The sequence below is a fragment of the Cloeon dipterum genome, chromosome 4 (assembly GCF_949628265.1).
Source record: "Cloeon dipterum chromosome 4, ieCloDipt1.1, whole genome shotgun sequence".
Taxonomy (NCBI): Eukaryota; Metazoa; Arthropoda; class Insecta; order Ephemeroptera; family Baetidae; genus Cloeon; species Cloeon dipterum.
The window spans coordinates 7,288,324-7,305,473 of NC_088789.1; the positions used below are offsets into that span (position 1 = coordinate 7,288,324).

The 17,150-nt window shown below is 41.9% G+C and overlaps 1 protein-coding gene across 1 annotated transcript in view; it reads left to right on the forward strand.

Annotated features, from left to right (window-relative positions):
• The window catches only part of LOC135942650 (uncharacterized), a 55,870-nt gene that overhangs the window by 35,052 nt on the left and 3,668 nt on the right, over window positions 1-17,150 (forward strand). The window contains exons 2-11 of the mRNA XM_065488899.1: window positions 9,247-9,441; window positions 9,593-9,729; window positions 10,924-11,081; window positions 12,320-12,452; window positions 12,572-12,889; window positions 14,979-15,134; window positions 15,353-15,619; window positions 15,892-15,989; window positions 16,053-16,289; window positions 16,349-16,495. Coding sequence (XP_065344971.1) covers window positions 9,247-9,441; window positions 9,593-9,729; window positions 10,924-11,081; window positions 12,320-12,452; window positions 12,572-12,889; window positions 14,979-15,134; window positions 15,353-15,619; window positions 15,892-15,989; window positions 16,053-16,289; window positions 16,349-16,495 — 1,846 coding nt within the window. The remainder of the gene's footprint in view (window positions 1-9,246; window positions 9,442-9,592; window positions 9,730-10,923; window positions 11,082-12,319; window positions 12,453-12,571; window positions 12,890-14,978; window positions 15,135-15,352; window positions 15,620-15,891; window positions 15,990-16,052; window positions 16,290-16,348; window positions 16,496-17,150) is intronic.

Sequence of the window (17,150 nt, forward strand, 5' to 3'; positions counted from 1 at the left end):
CCTTTACGGCGAACGGCCCCTGCATTCTAGAAAATAGGCAACCGGCGTGCCTCACGTGCCGGCCGGCATTCTTGCCGTGCATAACCAACAGTCAGCGAGCGAGGCAACAAGGACGGCGAAACTTTGCATGCAACACACACAAATTTGCAATAATAAACGCGGCACCGGCAAGGTGCACACTGCATTGACGTCATTAGGATCATGACTGCAGCTGCGCTCATGGGAAGATAGTGTCTTTCGATTGATTTTTATTTTTTTACTTCTTATAGCACTCTTAAACAATTATTTCAAATGTAAAAAGGGAATAAAATTTACGGTAGCAACTTGAAGTTTGATTAGGTCAGACAGACATGGAGAACAGAATTTAGTTAGCATTTAACTCTTTCCAAAAATTTTCATAATTCATTTGTTGATGGAAGATTACAATAAAATGCTTTTGAATTTAAAATGATTGATGCCAAAAGTCTAGGAAGGAAGAACAATTGGTAAGAATGATAATATACTTATTGAGTCGATCAGTAGCCTTAATTTTTTTACTACAAATTTCTAGTTTTACCTGATATTATTTAAAATAATAATAAATATTTAAATTAAAATTTTTTAAATTAAATAATTACAAATAAATTTATATAAACTATGAAATATTTCTTTATAAATTTTATTGTGTCGTTGTTAAAAAATTAAGTAGTTAAATTTTGTTGGTTTTAAAGTATATTTGTAATAGTTCCTTTACATTTATTATCTAATTTAAATTTATCTCCATCAATATTACGCAAGGCCGTTCTATATCTTCATGTAAATTGTTTAGGATTCTCTATTCCATGTCGAAGTCAAAAAGTAGTAACAGAAATAAAGTTAAAAGATTTAACTGGCACAATGTATTTTGAGTCGCTTTATATAGCAAAAATATAGATCCCACCATTCAATTTTTTACTTGAATTTATCTGTTTCTGTAGAGTCTTTGAAAGCTTACTAATCACTTGGGAGGGATGCAGGTGTTGGGCCAAAACAGCAAAGTTGTCCTCCGCATATTCACGTACACGTGCATTCCGATTCCGGACGCGGGGTGCGGGTAGTGAAGCATAATAATTGTGGTTTTGGGACGTGCTTACGGTCCGCTGACAACGCCCATGCCTCTCGTTTTGCAAAACGAAGCACACCTGCCGGCCGGCGCCTTTTGTGCCGCGGGCGGCGCCGATTCGGTGTTCAGTGTGGGGCAAAAACAAAAGGCGCTGGCTCGTTCTCGCCAACAACTCTCATTGCATCGATCTTGCTTTCGCTTTCGTCGCTTTGCATGTTGGTGCGGTGAGCGCTAAAATGTACCCGAGCGACTTATCTGCGCTCGCTAGCTCGTGACGACTCATCGCGCACTGCAGCTAAATTGCCCTTTCACGAAGGCACATTATTCAACAACTCTACGTACGCCCGCCGCAGAGAGCAGCATTAAATGCGATGTTGCAAACGAGAAAACTGCTCTTGCTTGATGAGCTGCTGTTTCGCTCTATCTCTCTTGAAAAGAATTCCGTGTGCACGCTCGTTCTTATTGGCTCGCTTTTCATCGAAAGAAGAAAGAAGCAGCAGCATAAATTCTGTTCCAAAGACGCTTGTTCTTTCCCAACGCAGATCGGAAATCGGATTGCAGCTGGAAGCATTTCTTGCCAGCTTTCTTTATTCCACCAACAATATTAACCTTTCAATTGAATCCCTCATTTCTGCGTCGCTCTGTAAATTGTTATTGCTCGCACATTCTGAGTCTCTGCCAATTTTCCAAATTGGATACAAATGTACTGGGGTTATCCTTTCTCTTCAAGTTATTGAGAAAAGAGATCACCACTTTGTTTTTATTGCAATAAAAGCTATTGTTTCCACAAAAGATCTAAAATATTGATTAAAAAAATCGGAAGATTAATTAAAATTTATTTATCAAGCCTTTTGAAAACTTGAGTAGGATTTTATATTTATTTAAATTGATTTATTTATTAAATTAATATTCAAATGTGTTTTAAATTAATCCCAGACAATTTAGATGATTCTAAGTAGGACTCAAATAATGTTTTCGTGATTTCTGGTGGTTTGTTTGGTTCCTAAAGGAAAATAATATATAAGCACTTAAAAATAGATGATGGTTTCAAAATTCCCAACTCTACTCATGAGTCATGAGCGAGTATCAGGGGAGCACTATTCACGTTTCAAAAATTTTCTAAAGTTTTCTACATAATTATCTAATTCATGGAAGTGAGCTGATAATTAGTTTCTCTGGGTATTTGTGTTTCAGTTACATAATTCTTTACATTCAATATTGTGAATCTGGGGCATTTGAGTACCTAGTAACGAGAGGAAATAATTTTAAAATTTGATACTATAAGAAATAGTAAAATAAAAGGTCAAATTCACTGACTTCTCTGCCACCCAGTTCCTGCCGCAAGCAGAGCAGCAATTCCACTCCATCAGTGTGGAACGCGATTTCACCCGACAATGCGCTTTTGCTGTCATGCAATTCGTCCTTCGGGCGCAATCCACAGTTGAACAAACCTTGGCAAAGTGGTGCACAGCGGGCGTTGGGGGAAGCGAAGTGCATTTTACCGCCCGGCGGCGATCAATGGGCGAGAAGAAATCCCGAAGTGCGCGAAACGGGCTAAACTGGGGCGGCAATGGGAACGGAGCCCGGCCGGCCAGCCAGCTCTCTTTATTTACTGCGGAAAGCAGGGGGGCGTACGTGCCGGCGAAAATAGACACGTCACGGGTGCCGCTGCAAATTTATGGCAATACAGTGGAAGAAGGTTGGACACTTTGCGGAGCAGCGATGAGATCAATACGCGCGGCGGCTCAAGCGCGAGCAATGGCTGTTTGTTTCCGGTGAAGCCGGCTGCGGCTCGAAATTTGAGTCCCGCCGAGAATTAAGTGTGCGTGCGTGTGTCCCGGCTCGCTACTGCGAGAGAGCGGCCCGGCTTGTCGGTGTCAATAAAAGGAAGAAGCGCTTTGCCTGCAGAGAGAAAGAGAAAGAGAGATCCACGGGTACTCTGTGAAATCAAGCTCTCGAGCCAGAGTTTTTATTGTTTGCCAACTTGGAGCTGGCGGCCATAAATTTTTCGCCAAGATGGAATGGATGCATACTCCGGTCCGAACAGGGCCGGGCAGGATGAAATCTTTCCGACGATTTTAATAACGTGAGCTCTCTCGCGAGAGAGGAGAAGGAGAGCAGCGCAGAGCAGAGGAGAAAGTTTCCCTGCCAACATGATGATGGCCATAAATAATATGCCGACCGTCTGCGTCTGCGAGCACCGGCAGAGTGCTTTTTTATTGTAATTCGTGGAGAGCAAACCTGGCTCTGAAGTGGCCTGTGTTGCAACGCCCAACGGCAATTTTGAGTCAATCAGCAGTCGGTTTGTGTCCAACTGCCTCTCTTTCCGTCAATTGAAGGGAAAACGCAGAGAGACACAGCGGGCGCTCTCTCAATGCTTGTCGCATAATTTTTGTCCCCGTTGAATGTCAGCATAAAGTTTTAGAACGTACAAGTAGGCCATCTGACGCCTCTGGAAAGCGAAAAAGCCGCAGCTGGGGGAGCTCTGCTTTTAATTCGTGCCCGAGAAGTTTATGTTTCCTCTATGACTTGTTACGTTGGAACTTTATCCGAAGATGGAGTGGAAACCGTAAAAACTAATTTCGTTGTAAAGTCGTGAAATACAAAACCGCTTTTTAGTGATTGCAAAACATCATGGGACGAAGGGAACAAGAAAGACGCTGAAGGGTTGCTTGTTCTCTGGTTGCGAGAGCATGCTCGTTCACGCAGATATAACTCAAATTTCTCGCATTCAGCAGAGAAGTGCAAATTTCGTGCCAAAAGAGTTAGTTGTGCGTCTCTGTCTGCTCTCGAGACAAAAGGAGCTGTAAGATGCTCGTCGGCGTGCTTTACTTTACGACTTGCTTGCTGGAAAAACTGCTTGCTTGCCTGCCTTGCCTCCACCCCCGCGAGTCGAGTGGTGGCGAATTCTCGGCCGACATGTACACATACAGAGCAAACAACACACGACGACCGAGGGCTGGCCCGATCCGAAAGTGAGCAACAAAGCAGTCGTCTGCAAAGTTTTTGTCTGCGCCCAGAGCAGAAGAGGCAGTGGCTGCTCGATGCATGCGACGCCCTTTCTTTCGTCGACAATCATTCTGAGCCGGCGTGTGTAAGTATTTGCATGGGGCAGCAGCTGGCACAATCCATCGGCTGGCTGCGCACAATTAAGCTATAGCAGGGTCTTTGCTCGAGAAGCCGTTCCCTCGAGAAATGAAAACTGCTTTGTGAGCGAGAGCGGAGAGGGTTGCGTCCCTAGATCGCGCTTAAAAATTTATTTATTGCCCTTTATTTGATAGAGGAGGGAGCGGAAAATGGCCGCGAGGAAATTGAATCCAACTAGCTCTCCACTCGAATATGGAATTTTTATTAGTGCTCTTGCTCCGGCTATTCTGCTCAACAATGTTTTATACAAATGTTCCCATCGCATTTGGGGTCGTTCAATTCAGCACAAGTGCGAGTCTACATTATTAATGGAAAATTATTAATAAAAATGAGGGCCAATTTTTGATTACTGAATCTCGATGGGATACCAACTCTAATTTTTTATTTTGAACATTACTTTTATGTTGTTTGATCCTGATGGTATATTTTTTAAAGAATTTAATTAGATTTTTGAACTAAATTGAATTTTAAAAAATTATTGGAAAATCAAAACACAGACTTCATTATCTCACGACGTAGTATTTTTTTTAGGAAAATCTTTAAAATATAGGTTAAAAATACTAAGTTGTACCGCAATATGGGAAACTAGGATTTTCCTAGCTCTGATTACATCTTGTTGTTGATTAAACTCCCTAGTTCTGGGATTTAAGTTAGAAGAAGTGTCTTTTACAGTATAAAATACAATTGTGCTTTCAATAACCAACTACCGGAATCAACATTCAATTTCTTCTTTCAAGTGTTTGAATCTGAGAATCTAAATTTGAGTCATTTTTAATTTGACTTTTAGTTATAGAACTTAGTTTTCTTTAATTTAACTAGGCCTGCATGCTGCAAATAAATTTTGATTTTTCCTCCTTTATTTGTAATTCTTCTCGCAACAGCCAACTTAAAAAAAGATTTCTTGTTGATTACTATAATACTGTTCATTTTTCCTTGCACATATCATATAATTATATACACATTTTAGCACACAAATTTTCCAAATATACACTTAATATTTACAAAAAGAAAATGATCGTGTTCATAAGAACTAAACAATACAATTTTATAATTTCTGACGAATAGTGACAAAAAATTTAGCTCCACAAAATGCAGCTTCGAGGAAAAACAAGTCTCAGAGGCAATGTATATGAAACAGTGTGCCGTTTTGACAGCCGTTTCTGGTCCGCATCGATCGACACACTCGAAAGCAATTGCAATTACAACAAATATCAGCGGCAAAAATGACAGAGAGAGAAATAGGATTGGTACGAGTGCAGCCGAGAGAAAAATTTAATCCTTCTGGAGCGACAATATTTCATCCTCTGCAGCGATGATTTTCTGCGAGCCAGTCCACAGAAGAGAGAATTTTTCGCGATTCGGTTTGCTTTCCGCGTTGACGTCACAAAGGAATTACATTTCACACTGTGTGTTTTCTGTCGGCGCCGTGTGCGAATGTGTACATATTGCAAGCCGTGTGACCTCGCATGAATAATACGTGGCGAGCTAGCTTTGCATGTGCTTGACACACTCCGCGCTCATTCGCTCGCTCTCTTTCCCGCCGAGCGAGTGACCTTTCCTTTTGGCAAGCGGCAAAAGTTGTTCTCGCCGCGTAATCCTGCGAAAGGTGTTTCGCCGCTAAATTTGTTCATTTCCTTTCCGGCCGCGCGCGATAAAGAGGCTCCTTTTCCCTCCCACTGCCGGAGAAGTGCTTCCCGGGCCCCTTTGTATTAGGCCGTTTCACGGAACACCTGAGGCGGATCAATTTATAGATTCCATTTGCTATTAGCGTAAATTACGAGATTGCCACTCGGGCATGGGAAGGCTCATTACTTCGTTTAGAGTGGGAAATAGAGGTGCAGCGCTGAATTTTTTGATGGAAAAATCAATTCGGTGGGTGAATAAGTGAGGATTGGCGTGCTGCAGCGCGAAAAGAACTTTGTGCGCCAGGCTACCAGCAGTAAAAAGCTTTTGGGCAATCAGGGTCAATCGTCATGTGTTTGATTGGCTCGGTGGAACCTAACGATTCTTATATTACTGCCGTGTTAAAAATAAACTTGTATGTAAGCGTAGGATCTTTGTTCTATTAAATATTTAAATGCAGATTATATTTCATGAGTTTTAAAACATCTAAATTAAGCTTATCAAAAATACTTTGTTTTGTAAAAAATATTTGTACAAAGAACAAATAAAATATAAAAATAAACTACTTTTTATTACTATTGTGGGGTTGCGTCATCCAATAGTGTTGTAATGTTATCCAATAGTGTGTGAAATTATGTCAAATATCTAAAAATTATGTGATACCCAACCAATTTCCTAAACTGCTGTCGGTATCGGTAACTGGAATCTTAACCAAAGAGGTGAAAGGATTCGCCTGTGGTAAGAAATTATTCAATGCACGAAATTAGTTATTTATAGTCTCGGAATCTGTTTTCCATCGGTATTAAATGTCAAAATTAAAAACGGAAATTGTCACCAACCAGAAACAGTTGAACAACAATTTTATTGAATAGGCTAAGACAACGGGAAATAGCTGTGTTGTCGTATTCGAAATTTTTATAAGAAGGGGTTAGCAGGGAACAATGAATTCATAAACAATCAAATAAGCACTTTCGAAAAACTGCTGTACTCATCACTTAAGAGAGTCTTTTCCGCTGAACGTCCTTGAATTACGTTGCTCAAGTGTTCCTCCGTTGAGTCAGTTGAAACGGGGTGCCCATCGTGTGACCAAGCAAAAGGTCCTGACACGAGGTCAGCCGCTATGACGAAGCTCCGACGTATGCCGTGTGAATTGACGTAGTGAAACGAAAGGTCCCACACTGGTCACCTATTTGGGGGCAGCCAGAGGTCAGATTGGTTTGGCCCTTTTTGGGGTTGGAAATTTCTCGAGGCAATATGGGTCGTGGCCCTCAGAGGAAAAGGGGAGAATAACTTATACGTTGATTAATCACCGAAAAGATTTGACGGGACCGAACTTAGTCGTTGACGTGCGTACGCACCCTAGCAGAGGTAACGCTAGAATGTTCTCTTAAAAATGCACCAATGAGAATTTCATTGAGCGGAAAATGTTTCACAATTTCTTTTATAAACCCGACCTTATCCACAGCGCTTCTACTCGTCACTTAATTTATTTCTACCAGTTTCCCCAGCACTACAATATTTTTGCGTAACACGCTGCAAAGACGCGCAGCCAAAAACAAATTGACGCATGCAGGGAAAGCTTCATAAAAATTCTTGTCGCTCGCAGCGGAGAATTAGGGCAGAGAGACCATTCGAAACAAGGCAGCACTCAAGAGGGCGCAATAAAAAGCGGGCAGATTTTCTGGTTCACGCCCTGGGGTGATAGTTCGAGCGAGGCACAGCAGCGGAAACGAATCTGCACTCGGGAGTAGGCCATTAAACGGTTGTGCAGGAAAAAAAACCGCCGCCGTCGCCGCACACACACACAGGACAAACTAATGACCGAGTGGGGTGGGTGGGTGGCAATGACACCCCCGTCGGCACGTCTGCCCAATATCGCACGCCGCGAACGAGCTGCCTGTGCCTGAATGGTCCTGCGTGCGAGAATCGATAGCTCGCGCCGAGCGAGAGAGAGGCTGCGGTGGCGCGAAAAAAGAAGACGCGAGTGACATGAGAGAGCGAGCAGGCGTGATTCGCACACTGCACCCTGACGCAATCGATCGGTCGCTCTTTAAAATGCCAATATTACTCGCTCGTGGTGCGACAAGAGAAGAAAAGGACTGTTCGCTTTGCAGCCAGCCACTCGGTGCGGCCGCAGATGCAAAATAAGGCAACACTCGAGAGAGAAAATTGATTCCCGTAAATTGGTGCTGTTATCGACTCGTCTCCTGCGCCCGCCGCCTTTCTCTTTCGATTTATCCACACACGCCCACACACGTTTATCATTACTTTTTCCCCGAAATCAATTCCACCATGCTGGCTGGGGAAAAACCCTCCTGCTCTTTATTATTTTGCAGTCGGCACGAATAAAAAGCGGCAGTAAAAGGGGCGTTTAGCAAACAAAAGTTCAGCAATCTCCCGGAATGAAGTCGCATATTGAGAGTGAGCGATACACGCGTTATCCCCTGCGGAAACATTTGCTCGCATTGTGATTCAACAAACAATCGCGAGAGCGCTTCTCCGCCAGCCTCGTATGCGATCATTAGCGTGCGACCAAATTTGCATTTATCGATCCAACAACATTGATCTCGTGCAAGAGAACTCTTCAATCGGCGACCTAATTTGCATGCCGCTCTATTTCATCTTGGTCGGAAACGCATTCGGCTTGTTCCGCAAGGAGAACGTGCTACCATGTAAACAACTTGTCAAAATTCACCAGGCGTTTGCAAAGTTGGCTTGATGCTTGCAGACAAAAAATCATTTCCCTCTTGTAACGGAGACACAGGAGCTACTGAATCGATTTATTGTCAAGTTGAATCTACCAACAAGCGTGTCTAATGCATATGAAACATTCAGCTCATAAATAAGCACGCTTGGTAACATATTTATAGGGAACCTGATAAACTGTAAAGCAGTGAAAAAACGACAACACGACCGCCGAAAATTACACGGCCGGGACCTCTATTTATGACTAAAACAATCAAATATTATCAATTTAACCTTCTGGACACAAGCTAGTAATGTCTTTGTTGTTTCTAAAGTACGTAAAAACTGCAACCTCTGAAATTTGACATTTTTAATTAACACTGCTGGAAAATATTGGTAAAATGCATTTACAGGCATTTTATCACAGAATTAACTAACAGTTGTTTCTTAATCCTGAATCACTGGTCGATTTAGACAATCGACTACACTTATTTTAGGATATACTGTATATTATAAAAACCGAAGTAATTTAAGACAAAGTATTTTGAATCCCCGCGATACAACTTCCCCCAACAAAAACTTTTCCTATATAATTATTTATAATATTTTGTGTTGTTAGCAGCCAAAACGAAATATGCCAAAGTTTTTATATGACTATGCGGATGATGAAAGCGAGCCAATTTTAAACCAACGCTTTTTCGTTGTTGCAGCGCTTCTGCACGCGACGGTGCTTCTGGCGGCCGCCACCCACCTGGCGGCGCCGGCAGGCGTCGCACCGGGGCCGTGCCGCCAGTCGGAGCTGACGTGCGGCGCCTCGGCCCACCACCGCTGCATCACCGTCACCAAGTTCTGCGACGGCGTCGACGACTGCGGCGACGGCACCGACGAGCCTCGCTCCTGCACGCGTGAGTCCGCCTGCAGCGATCGTTTTATGCAACCCGCTGGTGCGCACCGACGCGCGGGTTGCATAAGTCGTCGCTCTCAAGGCCTCTTCCGTCGGAGGCGGGAGAAAGAGTTGTGTAACTAACGCTCCGACTCTCTTCCCCCTGCTTTCAGCCTGCAACCGGACGTACATGGGCGACTTGGGCAAGACTTATCAGCTTTCGGTCCACAGACCCAGAGAGGACAGACTTCCTTTTATATGTGATCTCAATTTTAAGGCGCCTGGCGGCGAGTACGGCGACATCGTGCAGGTGAGCACCAGGGAAATTGCTTTTCCAGATTGATCTGTTAGCTCTGATTTGGAATTGCCCTCTTTCACCTATCGAAACCAATGATCCTGTAGACCTGACGTGGGAAATTAATTCGAATTCCTTAGCCGAAAGTGAGATCTTTGATAAGAATTTTTATTCTCACTTTTCGTATTGAGATTATCTTTTTAAAACTAATTTGTAGCAATGAAATTTTCAATATTTTCTTTTTGTTGGATCCATATAATTGGCTTTGTATGTATTTTTTATTCCAATCAAATGTTCAAACTTTGATGTGTCTATTATTTTTATTTTGACATAAAATTTTGGTAATTTGTGCGGATCTATGTAGATCTATCTCATTGGGTACGATAGCTAATATGATCGTGCTGCTAAAATAATTTTAAGCTACATAAATTCAGCTCTAAATTTTTAATTCTAATTATGACTGTAGCAAATGCTGATTCTTTTCATTAATTATACTTTCGATTAGTTATTTAAAACTAGGAAGAATGCTTGAGTAAATTTCACGAGACGAATATCTAGCGTTTCAATACAAGATCCCAAAGAGAGAGCTGGTCCTTTTCTGGACTTGGCTTCCTCCAATAAGGCCATGCGCCCGTGTTATTGGAACACGAAGCTTCCGCGAGTGGTTCGCCCATTTCAAGAGAGGTGTACCGATAAATTAAATCATGAGTATAATTACAAAATTTATTTCTTTAAATATAATAAATACTTACTAAATTACCAAAATGTTGACAAAAAAGAATAATCTTGATTTTTCTCCAACCTGTCAACCCCGAGCAAAATTTCCAAGTACATTAATCACCGACAGAGTGGAGGAAAAAATACCACGTCTACCAAGTTTCAGACCTTGTTCATAAAAATCGACACGCATGAGGTGTTCAAGTATTAAAATGTACCGTCTATATAAATAATAAGAACTCGTTGGATTCGAGTGCTCAGCGAAGCGGCAAACCCTCACAGCCGACAAAAGCGTGCTCGCTGCAATCTGTTCGTTGAATATTTCAGAGACGCCGCGTCTGCTCTCACGCCCTAGAAAGGCTCATTTAACGGCCGCACTTTTATTGACAGTAAACGCCGGAGACGCGCGTGGCTTTATATGCTTGGACGCCTTTTTTATGGCCACCATGCTCAGCAAATAATCCGCACCTGTCTCTTCCTTTCTGTCCGCAGCTGACCTTCGACAGTTTCACCCTCGGCAGGTTCACCTCGTGGACGCAGGCCGGCTGTCCAGATGGCGACTTGCAGATATCCGAGTCGCCGCTGGAGCGGCCGCTAGTCGGCGGCCGCTGGTGCGGAACGGCCTGGGGACCGCCTTCCATATATTACAGGTACGTGCGCGACGCTCGAAAATTGCTTCGTATCGTCTTCCTTAATGGCGGGAAGAGAGCATAAAGGACCCCTTTTACTGCATCACATGCTTGGCTGACTGAAATGAAGCCTCATTTTCGGGCTTGAGTCTCTCCTTATGCATGGATTTTACCTCAATTTTCATCACAGAAAATCGCGATAACTGTGTGACAAATATGTTTTGTAAAATTATAAATTGTAAATTTCAATTTGTTCACTTTATCGTTTTTTTCTTGAATAATTACTTCCTTTATTGAGTGTTTAAGTTAGTCGGAATATTTTACAAGGAGTACACACTTATTGATTCGAAACAATTATTTTTCTTTTTACTATCATGCAGAGTTTAAAAGTAAAACTTTAGGTTATTTGCGGTTTTCGAGTTATATGAACATTCAAATCTAGAATTTTGAAAACTCTGTAAAAGATATTAGGTTAAGTGAAATATTTTATCTGGATTGACAACATTTTTCTGGTTTAAACAAAGATTTCAATTTGAAAATTTAATAATGAATTGCATTAGGGGTAAGAATTTGGCCTTATAACTTAGCTGCTATGAGAGCTAGATAAAAAATGTGTTCAAATTCGGAAAGCTCATAAAATTTGAAATTTTTTTGAAAAATATTTTCCTCTATCCAATTTGAAAGTTAATTTAAACTTACCAGGAAGTTATGGAGGCCGTAAAATTTTAAATGACCAAAAAGCTTGATTCTATAACAATAACTTTGAAAATTTTAAAACTATATCACAAAAGCTGTTACATTTCTGCATTCAAATTTTCCAGAGCACTTAATATCGGTCAGAAATTTTAGGAAAACTTCTACGTCGTTAATTACGTGATAAAAGGAAATATATTTTGGTTGTTTGCCCAAAAAAAGGAAATATATCAGGACATTCAAAAAGTAAAAAATTAAAATTTTTTCTTCTTGAAAATTGTCCCTGAAAACATGAAAACTCCAACTGACAAAACAAAAATTCGACCAGTGAACTTGGTTAACATCACAAAGCGACATATGTATTGGATGAGTTTTTCTTCTTTTAAAAACGTCGGATTCCATGCTTTTCCTCGATGGTAAGACCAAGAAAGACCTGGAAGTATCTCCCTATTTTGTTAATGCCCAAAAAGTTGATAGAACGTAATTTGTGAAATTTTCTTGATTTGTGTTTTACTTTCTCAGAAAGTGTTTCAACTATCTGATTACGATCGAATTTATCTTTGTAGTGAAACAGGCAGCGTGACTTTGCACCTCCGCCTTCTACGTGTGCCCTCGAGCGGCAACAACATCCCCCTGGGGAGCTCAGGAGCAGGGATGTCGTCGATGGGCTACAACTTTGACTTCAGCGTCGGCTTCAAGGTGCGTGCGATCGCTTTTATTCCTCCGTTGCGAAACCGCTGAAAGCAAACTTTTTAACCGCACTCACACACCAACTTTTGCGGGCGCCAACTTTTTCACTCGGCTGATTGTCCAATTAGGTGCTATCGCGTGATTCGGCGGTGGTGCGTTACGGAGGCGGCACCCCCGCCTCCCCGCTGCACGCCTTTCTGCCGGGGAACGCGACCACCGCGGCGCCGCTCGCCAGGCCTGAGAGAAAGCGCAAGAAGGAGAAGGCGGACAAGCAGGCCGATTCGCACAAGGAGCTGGCCTTCAGCCTCGGGGACCTCATCCCCGGCACCTACTGCTCGCGCATTTACAGCGACTGCGACAAGAAACGCTGCCGACTGCAATCGCCAAACTTCCCTGGACTCTACCCGCGCAACGTCACCTGCTACTACGCCGTTAGACAGCACGAGGTGATTGCAGTGAAACTAAAAGAGTTTGATAAATATCGCCTTGGCACTGGTCTAGCAAAAAAGAAACACAGTTGAAAGATGAAGATTCGATATGACCTAAAAATAAATTTCATGTTTGATGTTTCAGAAAAAAATGTTTTTTTATCAGAAACAGGTCAAAACGAATTTACGCAACGTTTTGTAACGAGGGCACGTCTGATGATTTTTTTTAAATTTATTACTTTTAAATTTTAAATTAAAACCAGAGGATTTCTTATCAATTCAATTAAAAAACAATTCATACTTAAACGCGTGCGTTCGAAAGGTCCACAATTTTCCCAGCCTTTTTTCTATAACTAATTACTTCAACACAAATTAAAAACTATTTCGTTTTTATTATTCTTTAACTTCAATGGCTTCAAGCTGCATGTGATTGCTTAGATTCCTTCACTGTGAAAATCGATTAGTTTTATTTTATATGATGTATTTTTTGTTCTTTGCATTTTTCTGGTCTGGGCCCACTTCGGCTTTGTTCCACTGGACAGGGTTTTGACCAACTTAATTGCCTGAAGTGTCGCCCTTTCTCACAAGCTTTTGATTTTGACTTTGACTGTGATGCATCAACGTATCCATGACTAATTGTGGGAATGATCAAAAATGCCGACAGCATTAATGTCATAATTTTTGTTAAATAAGTTAGTTTTTGGAAGCTAAAACAGTGCCTGCGAAATTTTCTATAAAAAAGACATTTTAAACTTTTCTGCAGAAGTAACTTCCTGACCTAATAATTCAAATTTGTATTCCTTGACCAAATCCGCCCCTTACCAATATTATAATTTGTTTCCAAAGTTCTCAAATTACGTTTTCGCAAGTTGAAGTTATTCGATATGGTGTAATCGATCGTCAAATACTGGTTTTGAGTCAAAGCGAGAGATTGTGTGTATACGTTGCGAGCGGAAGTGGACGTGCGGCTGTGATTGCTAATGATGCCAGTCACGCTCGTTTTTTAACAAGAGGCAATCAGTCTGCCTCGGCCCGGCGTCGGGCGTGCGAGCGAGTGAGCGCAAAAGATGCTGTTTATTACCGTTCGCGCCAGCACTTGTGCGCCAAAGCTAATTTATTTCGCGCTTGCTCAGCAAACGGCGCGCGGCACGCTCCTATTTTTGCAAAATTACTCTTTTTCAACTTCGAGAAGTTTTATAGCTTTTATTGATGACCGCGCGAAAGTCGAGTCCAAGTTGAACTCGCGATCAATTCTGCGAGTGTGTACAAAAAAACTTTGCTCTTTTGCGCACTCTTAGTAATTTTCTAAACTCGTCGTAACTCATTGGAAGTCCATTTGCTGCCGTATTCAATTATTAAAACGCGGCCTGGCCAAGGTCTGATAGCGCTGAAGCCGCGACTTGACAATCCAATCTCTCAATTGTTGCTGCCAGAATGGACGCGAGTTTGACTACAAGAAAATCAAGTTGCAAACTTTTCCAAGTGTCAGAAGACGACAACAACTCGTTGAGGAGTAATTCACGATCATTAATGTCAAAGTTCACGAAATTATTGAACCTCACTCCTCACATCATTTGTCATGTGAAAGGTTTTTAGTCCCCGGTATCCAATACTCCACAACTGCCGGGTTTTCAGTTGAAAGGATTGCGTGTTTTCATTGTTCGAATAACAGCAGAAAATCAATTTTAGTACAAGCTCACGCAAAAAATATTGTACTGAATTCTGCTCCTTTTTTCGTTCATTACTATGCAACAATAACTTCCCTTGGATTTACTCTGATATTGTGGTCCCAGCAAATTTATAGATTCCAACTCGCTCTTTATCTAAATACCCATTTTAGATTCAATCTATTTTGATTACAAATCAGCAGCAAAACTTGACCCCAGATTACTAAAAACATAAATAAATAAACGTGTTTACGCCCACTTTAGGTGGGAATAGTTGATTCTCTCAATTCAACACGTAGAAAATCACTGAAAATATTCTTTTTAACTCTGGTTTTAAAAAGCTTCAACGTTTTCCGCTGACTTAGTGTAATTTAACTACTGTAACAAAAATTTAAAAAAAGACACAAGAGAATTGAAATGTTTAACAAAATTTTCTGCAGGTTACCGCAGGCACGCACGCCTTGATTTCCATCTCGCAGCCATCAGGTCAGCTAGTGGCCATTCGCAGCCACAGCACCCTCCCAGGCAGTGTCAGGTCATCCGACACGATGCCCGTCACTGGCGATGCTGGCCGCGTAACTTCGCATCGCCTCAAGGTGCTTGTCACGCGCAGAAATCTGCCTGCTTTTCACCCGTCGTCAACTTCATTTGCATGCAGATTTTATTCAAGCAGCCTCGCGGCTTGAATACAAAAAAATGCGGTCGTGCATTGTGCGCCCCGGGCGCCTTTTGCTTTGCATTTTTTATTTCTCGTTCTAATTATGCCTCCGGGGAATCCAGATTTCACGCCTTCTATTTTCCGATCCGCCCACAGACTTGGCAGGAGTGCGACGAGGTGCAGGACTACGTGACCATCTACGACGGCTACACGACGCGGGACCCGATCCTCATGCGCTTCTGCGGCGGCGGCCAACCGGTGCCACCGGCCATTTCCTCAGGGCCCGAACTGCTCGTCGAGTTCACCAGTTCGCCTTACGGCACGTTTCTGGCGCCGCAGAGTGCCGGCGACCAGACGACGTCCAACTCGTTTCCCGCCGGAGGTGTCACAAGTGCGCTTCATGGCTTCCAATTAGATGTCGAGGTAAATCATCTCCACGGGATGGCAAAATTTAATTAAAACCACATAGTGTGGCATAGCAATTATTTCTGCATATATATTGTAATACTTTTTTAGTAAACATTTTACTACACGCATTTGCTGTTATAATTTTAAAAGTTACGTATTTGCTGTTATTCCCTCTGATTAAATTATTTAATTTAACTTTCTGGAGCTCTAAAGTCTTGATTTTTTTAGCTAAAAAATCGTCTTAAATTCCCAGCCCTAGTTGCAATTTATAAAACTCCCTTTTTCAGGTCAAACTAGTTCCACTTCACACGCCGACCTACGCTCGCAACAAGCGGTGTGAATTCTGGATTAGGCAATCGACAGACATGCTTCCCAACGGCCGGAGGTAAGTGACCGCCACTTAGTCTCGTCGTTTTAACCGCATAATCAACCCCTGTGGCCCTTGCAGCGACGCCGGCGGTCGGCTGGAGAATCCGAAGCACTCGCTGGCGCCGAACACCACGTGCCTGTACCACATTTCGGCCGCGGAGGCGAGCAGCAAGGTGTGGATCTCGATGCTCAAGTACCACGTAGGCTCGTCGCTGGACCCAACGTACCAGGACGACAAGTGCACCGCCGAGCTGCGCATCTGGGACGGCGACGTGGCCGTGCCCATAAAGCAGCACTGCGACAGCGGTCCTTTTTGGTAAAAGCTTTTCGTTCTACGTGGCCACTTGGAATTAATATGGCATCAACTGCCGGCAGTGAGAGGACGCGTTTCCCCAGCTCCGTCATGGCGACCGCGAACCCAGGCTACAGTTTCGGCAAGAACGTGTCGCTATTGGGCCGCTACTGCAAGGACTTGGTGGACAAGAGCTGCGAACATCTCCTCCTTGCTAATGGAACAAGAAGGTGCATATAACATACTTTCATATTTTTAAATTACCATGCAATACAACACAACTTGAGATATTAAACTTGAAGCGAAAATTCCAAGTTGGCCTGGAAAGAAGACAAGGCTGGATGCAAAATTTACAAAAAAATAATATAATTAAGTTATAAATATAGTTTGTAAATAAAACAAATTAACGTTAATTCTTTTTTAATTATACTGTGTTTCTTTTGAAGTTAAAATTTTTGTATTTATATTGATAAAAATTTTGTAACATTTTACTAAAATGATTTCTTATATTATTTTTTTATAATTAACTAAATTATTTTAATAGCACATGTAAGTATATTAAAATTAAATAAAAACTTGTTCCAAGCAGTGGCTACTAATGGACATTGTAATATAGACACTTCTACTGGCTCTTCTGTTAGAAAAAGATACAATCACCATTTATATTCACTAACTTTGTTTACCTTATGTACCTAGAGATTCTCGATAGAGTAAATTGAAAATTGGAGCATTCCTCAGATATCATTGAGATGAATTAATTAATATTGAGACACCATATGATAAAATTCTGATAATATTCAATGCCTAAATATTTCATGACTAAATTGCAAACATTTCGCTGGAATCTGTTGCGTATCTAGAATTATAATGTACGTATAAAGAGGA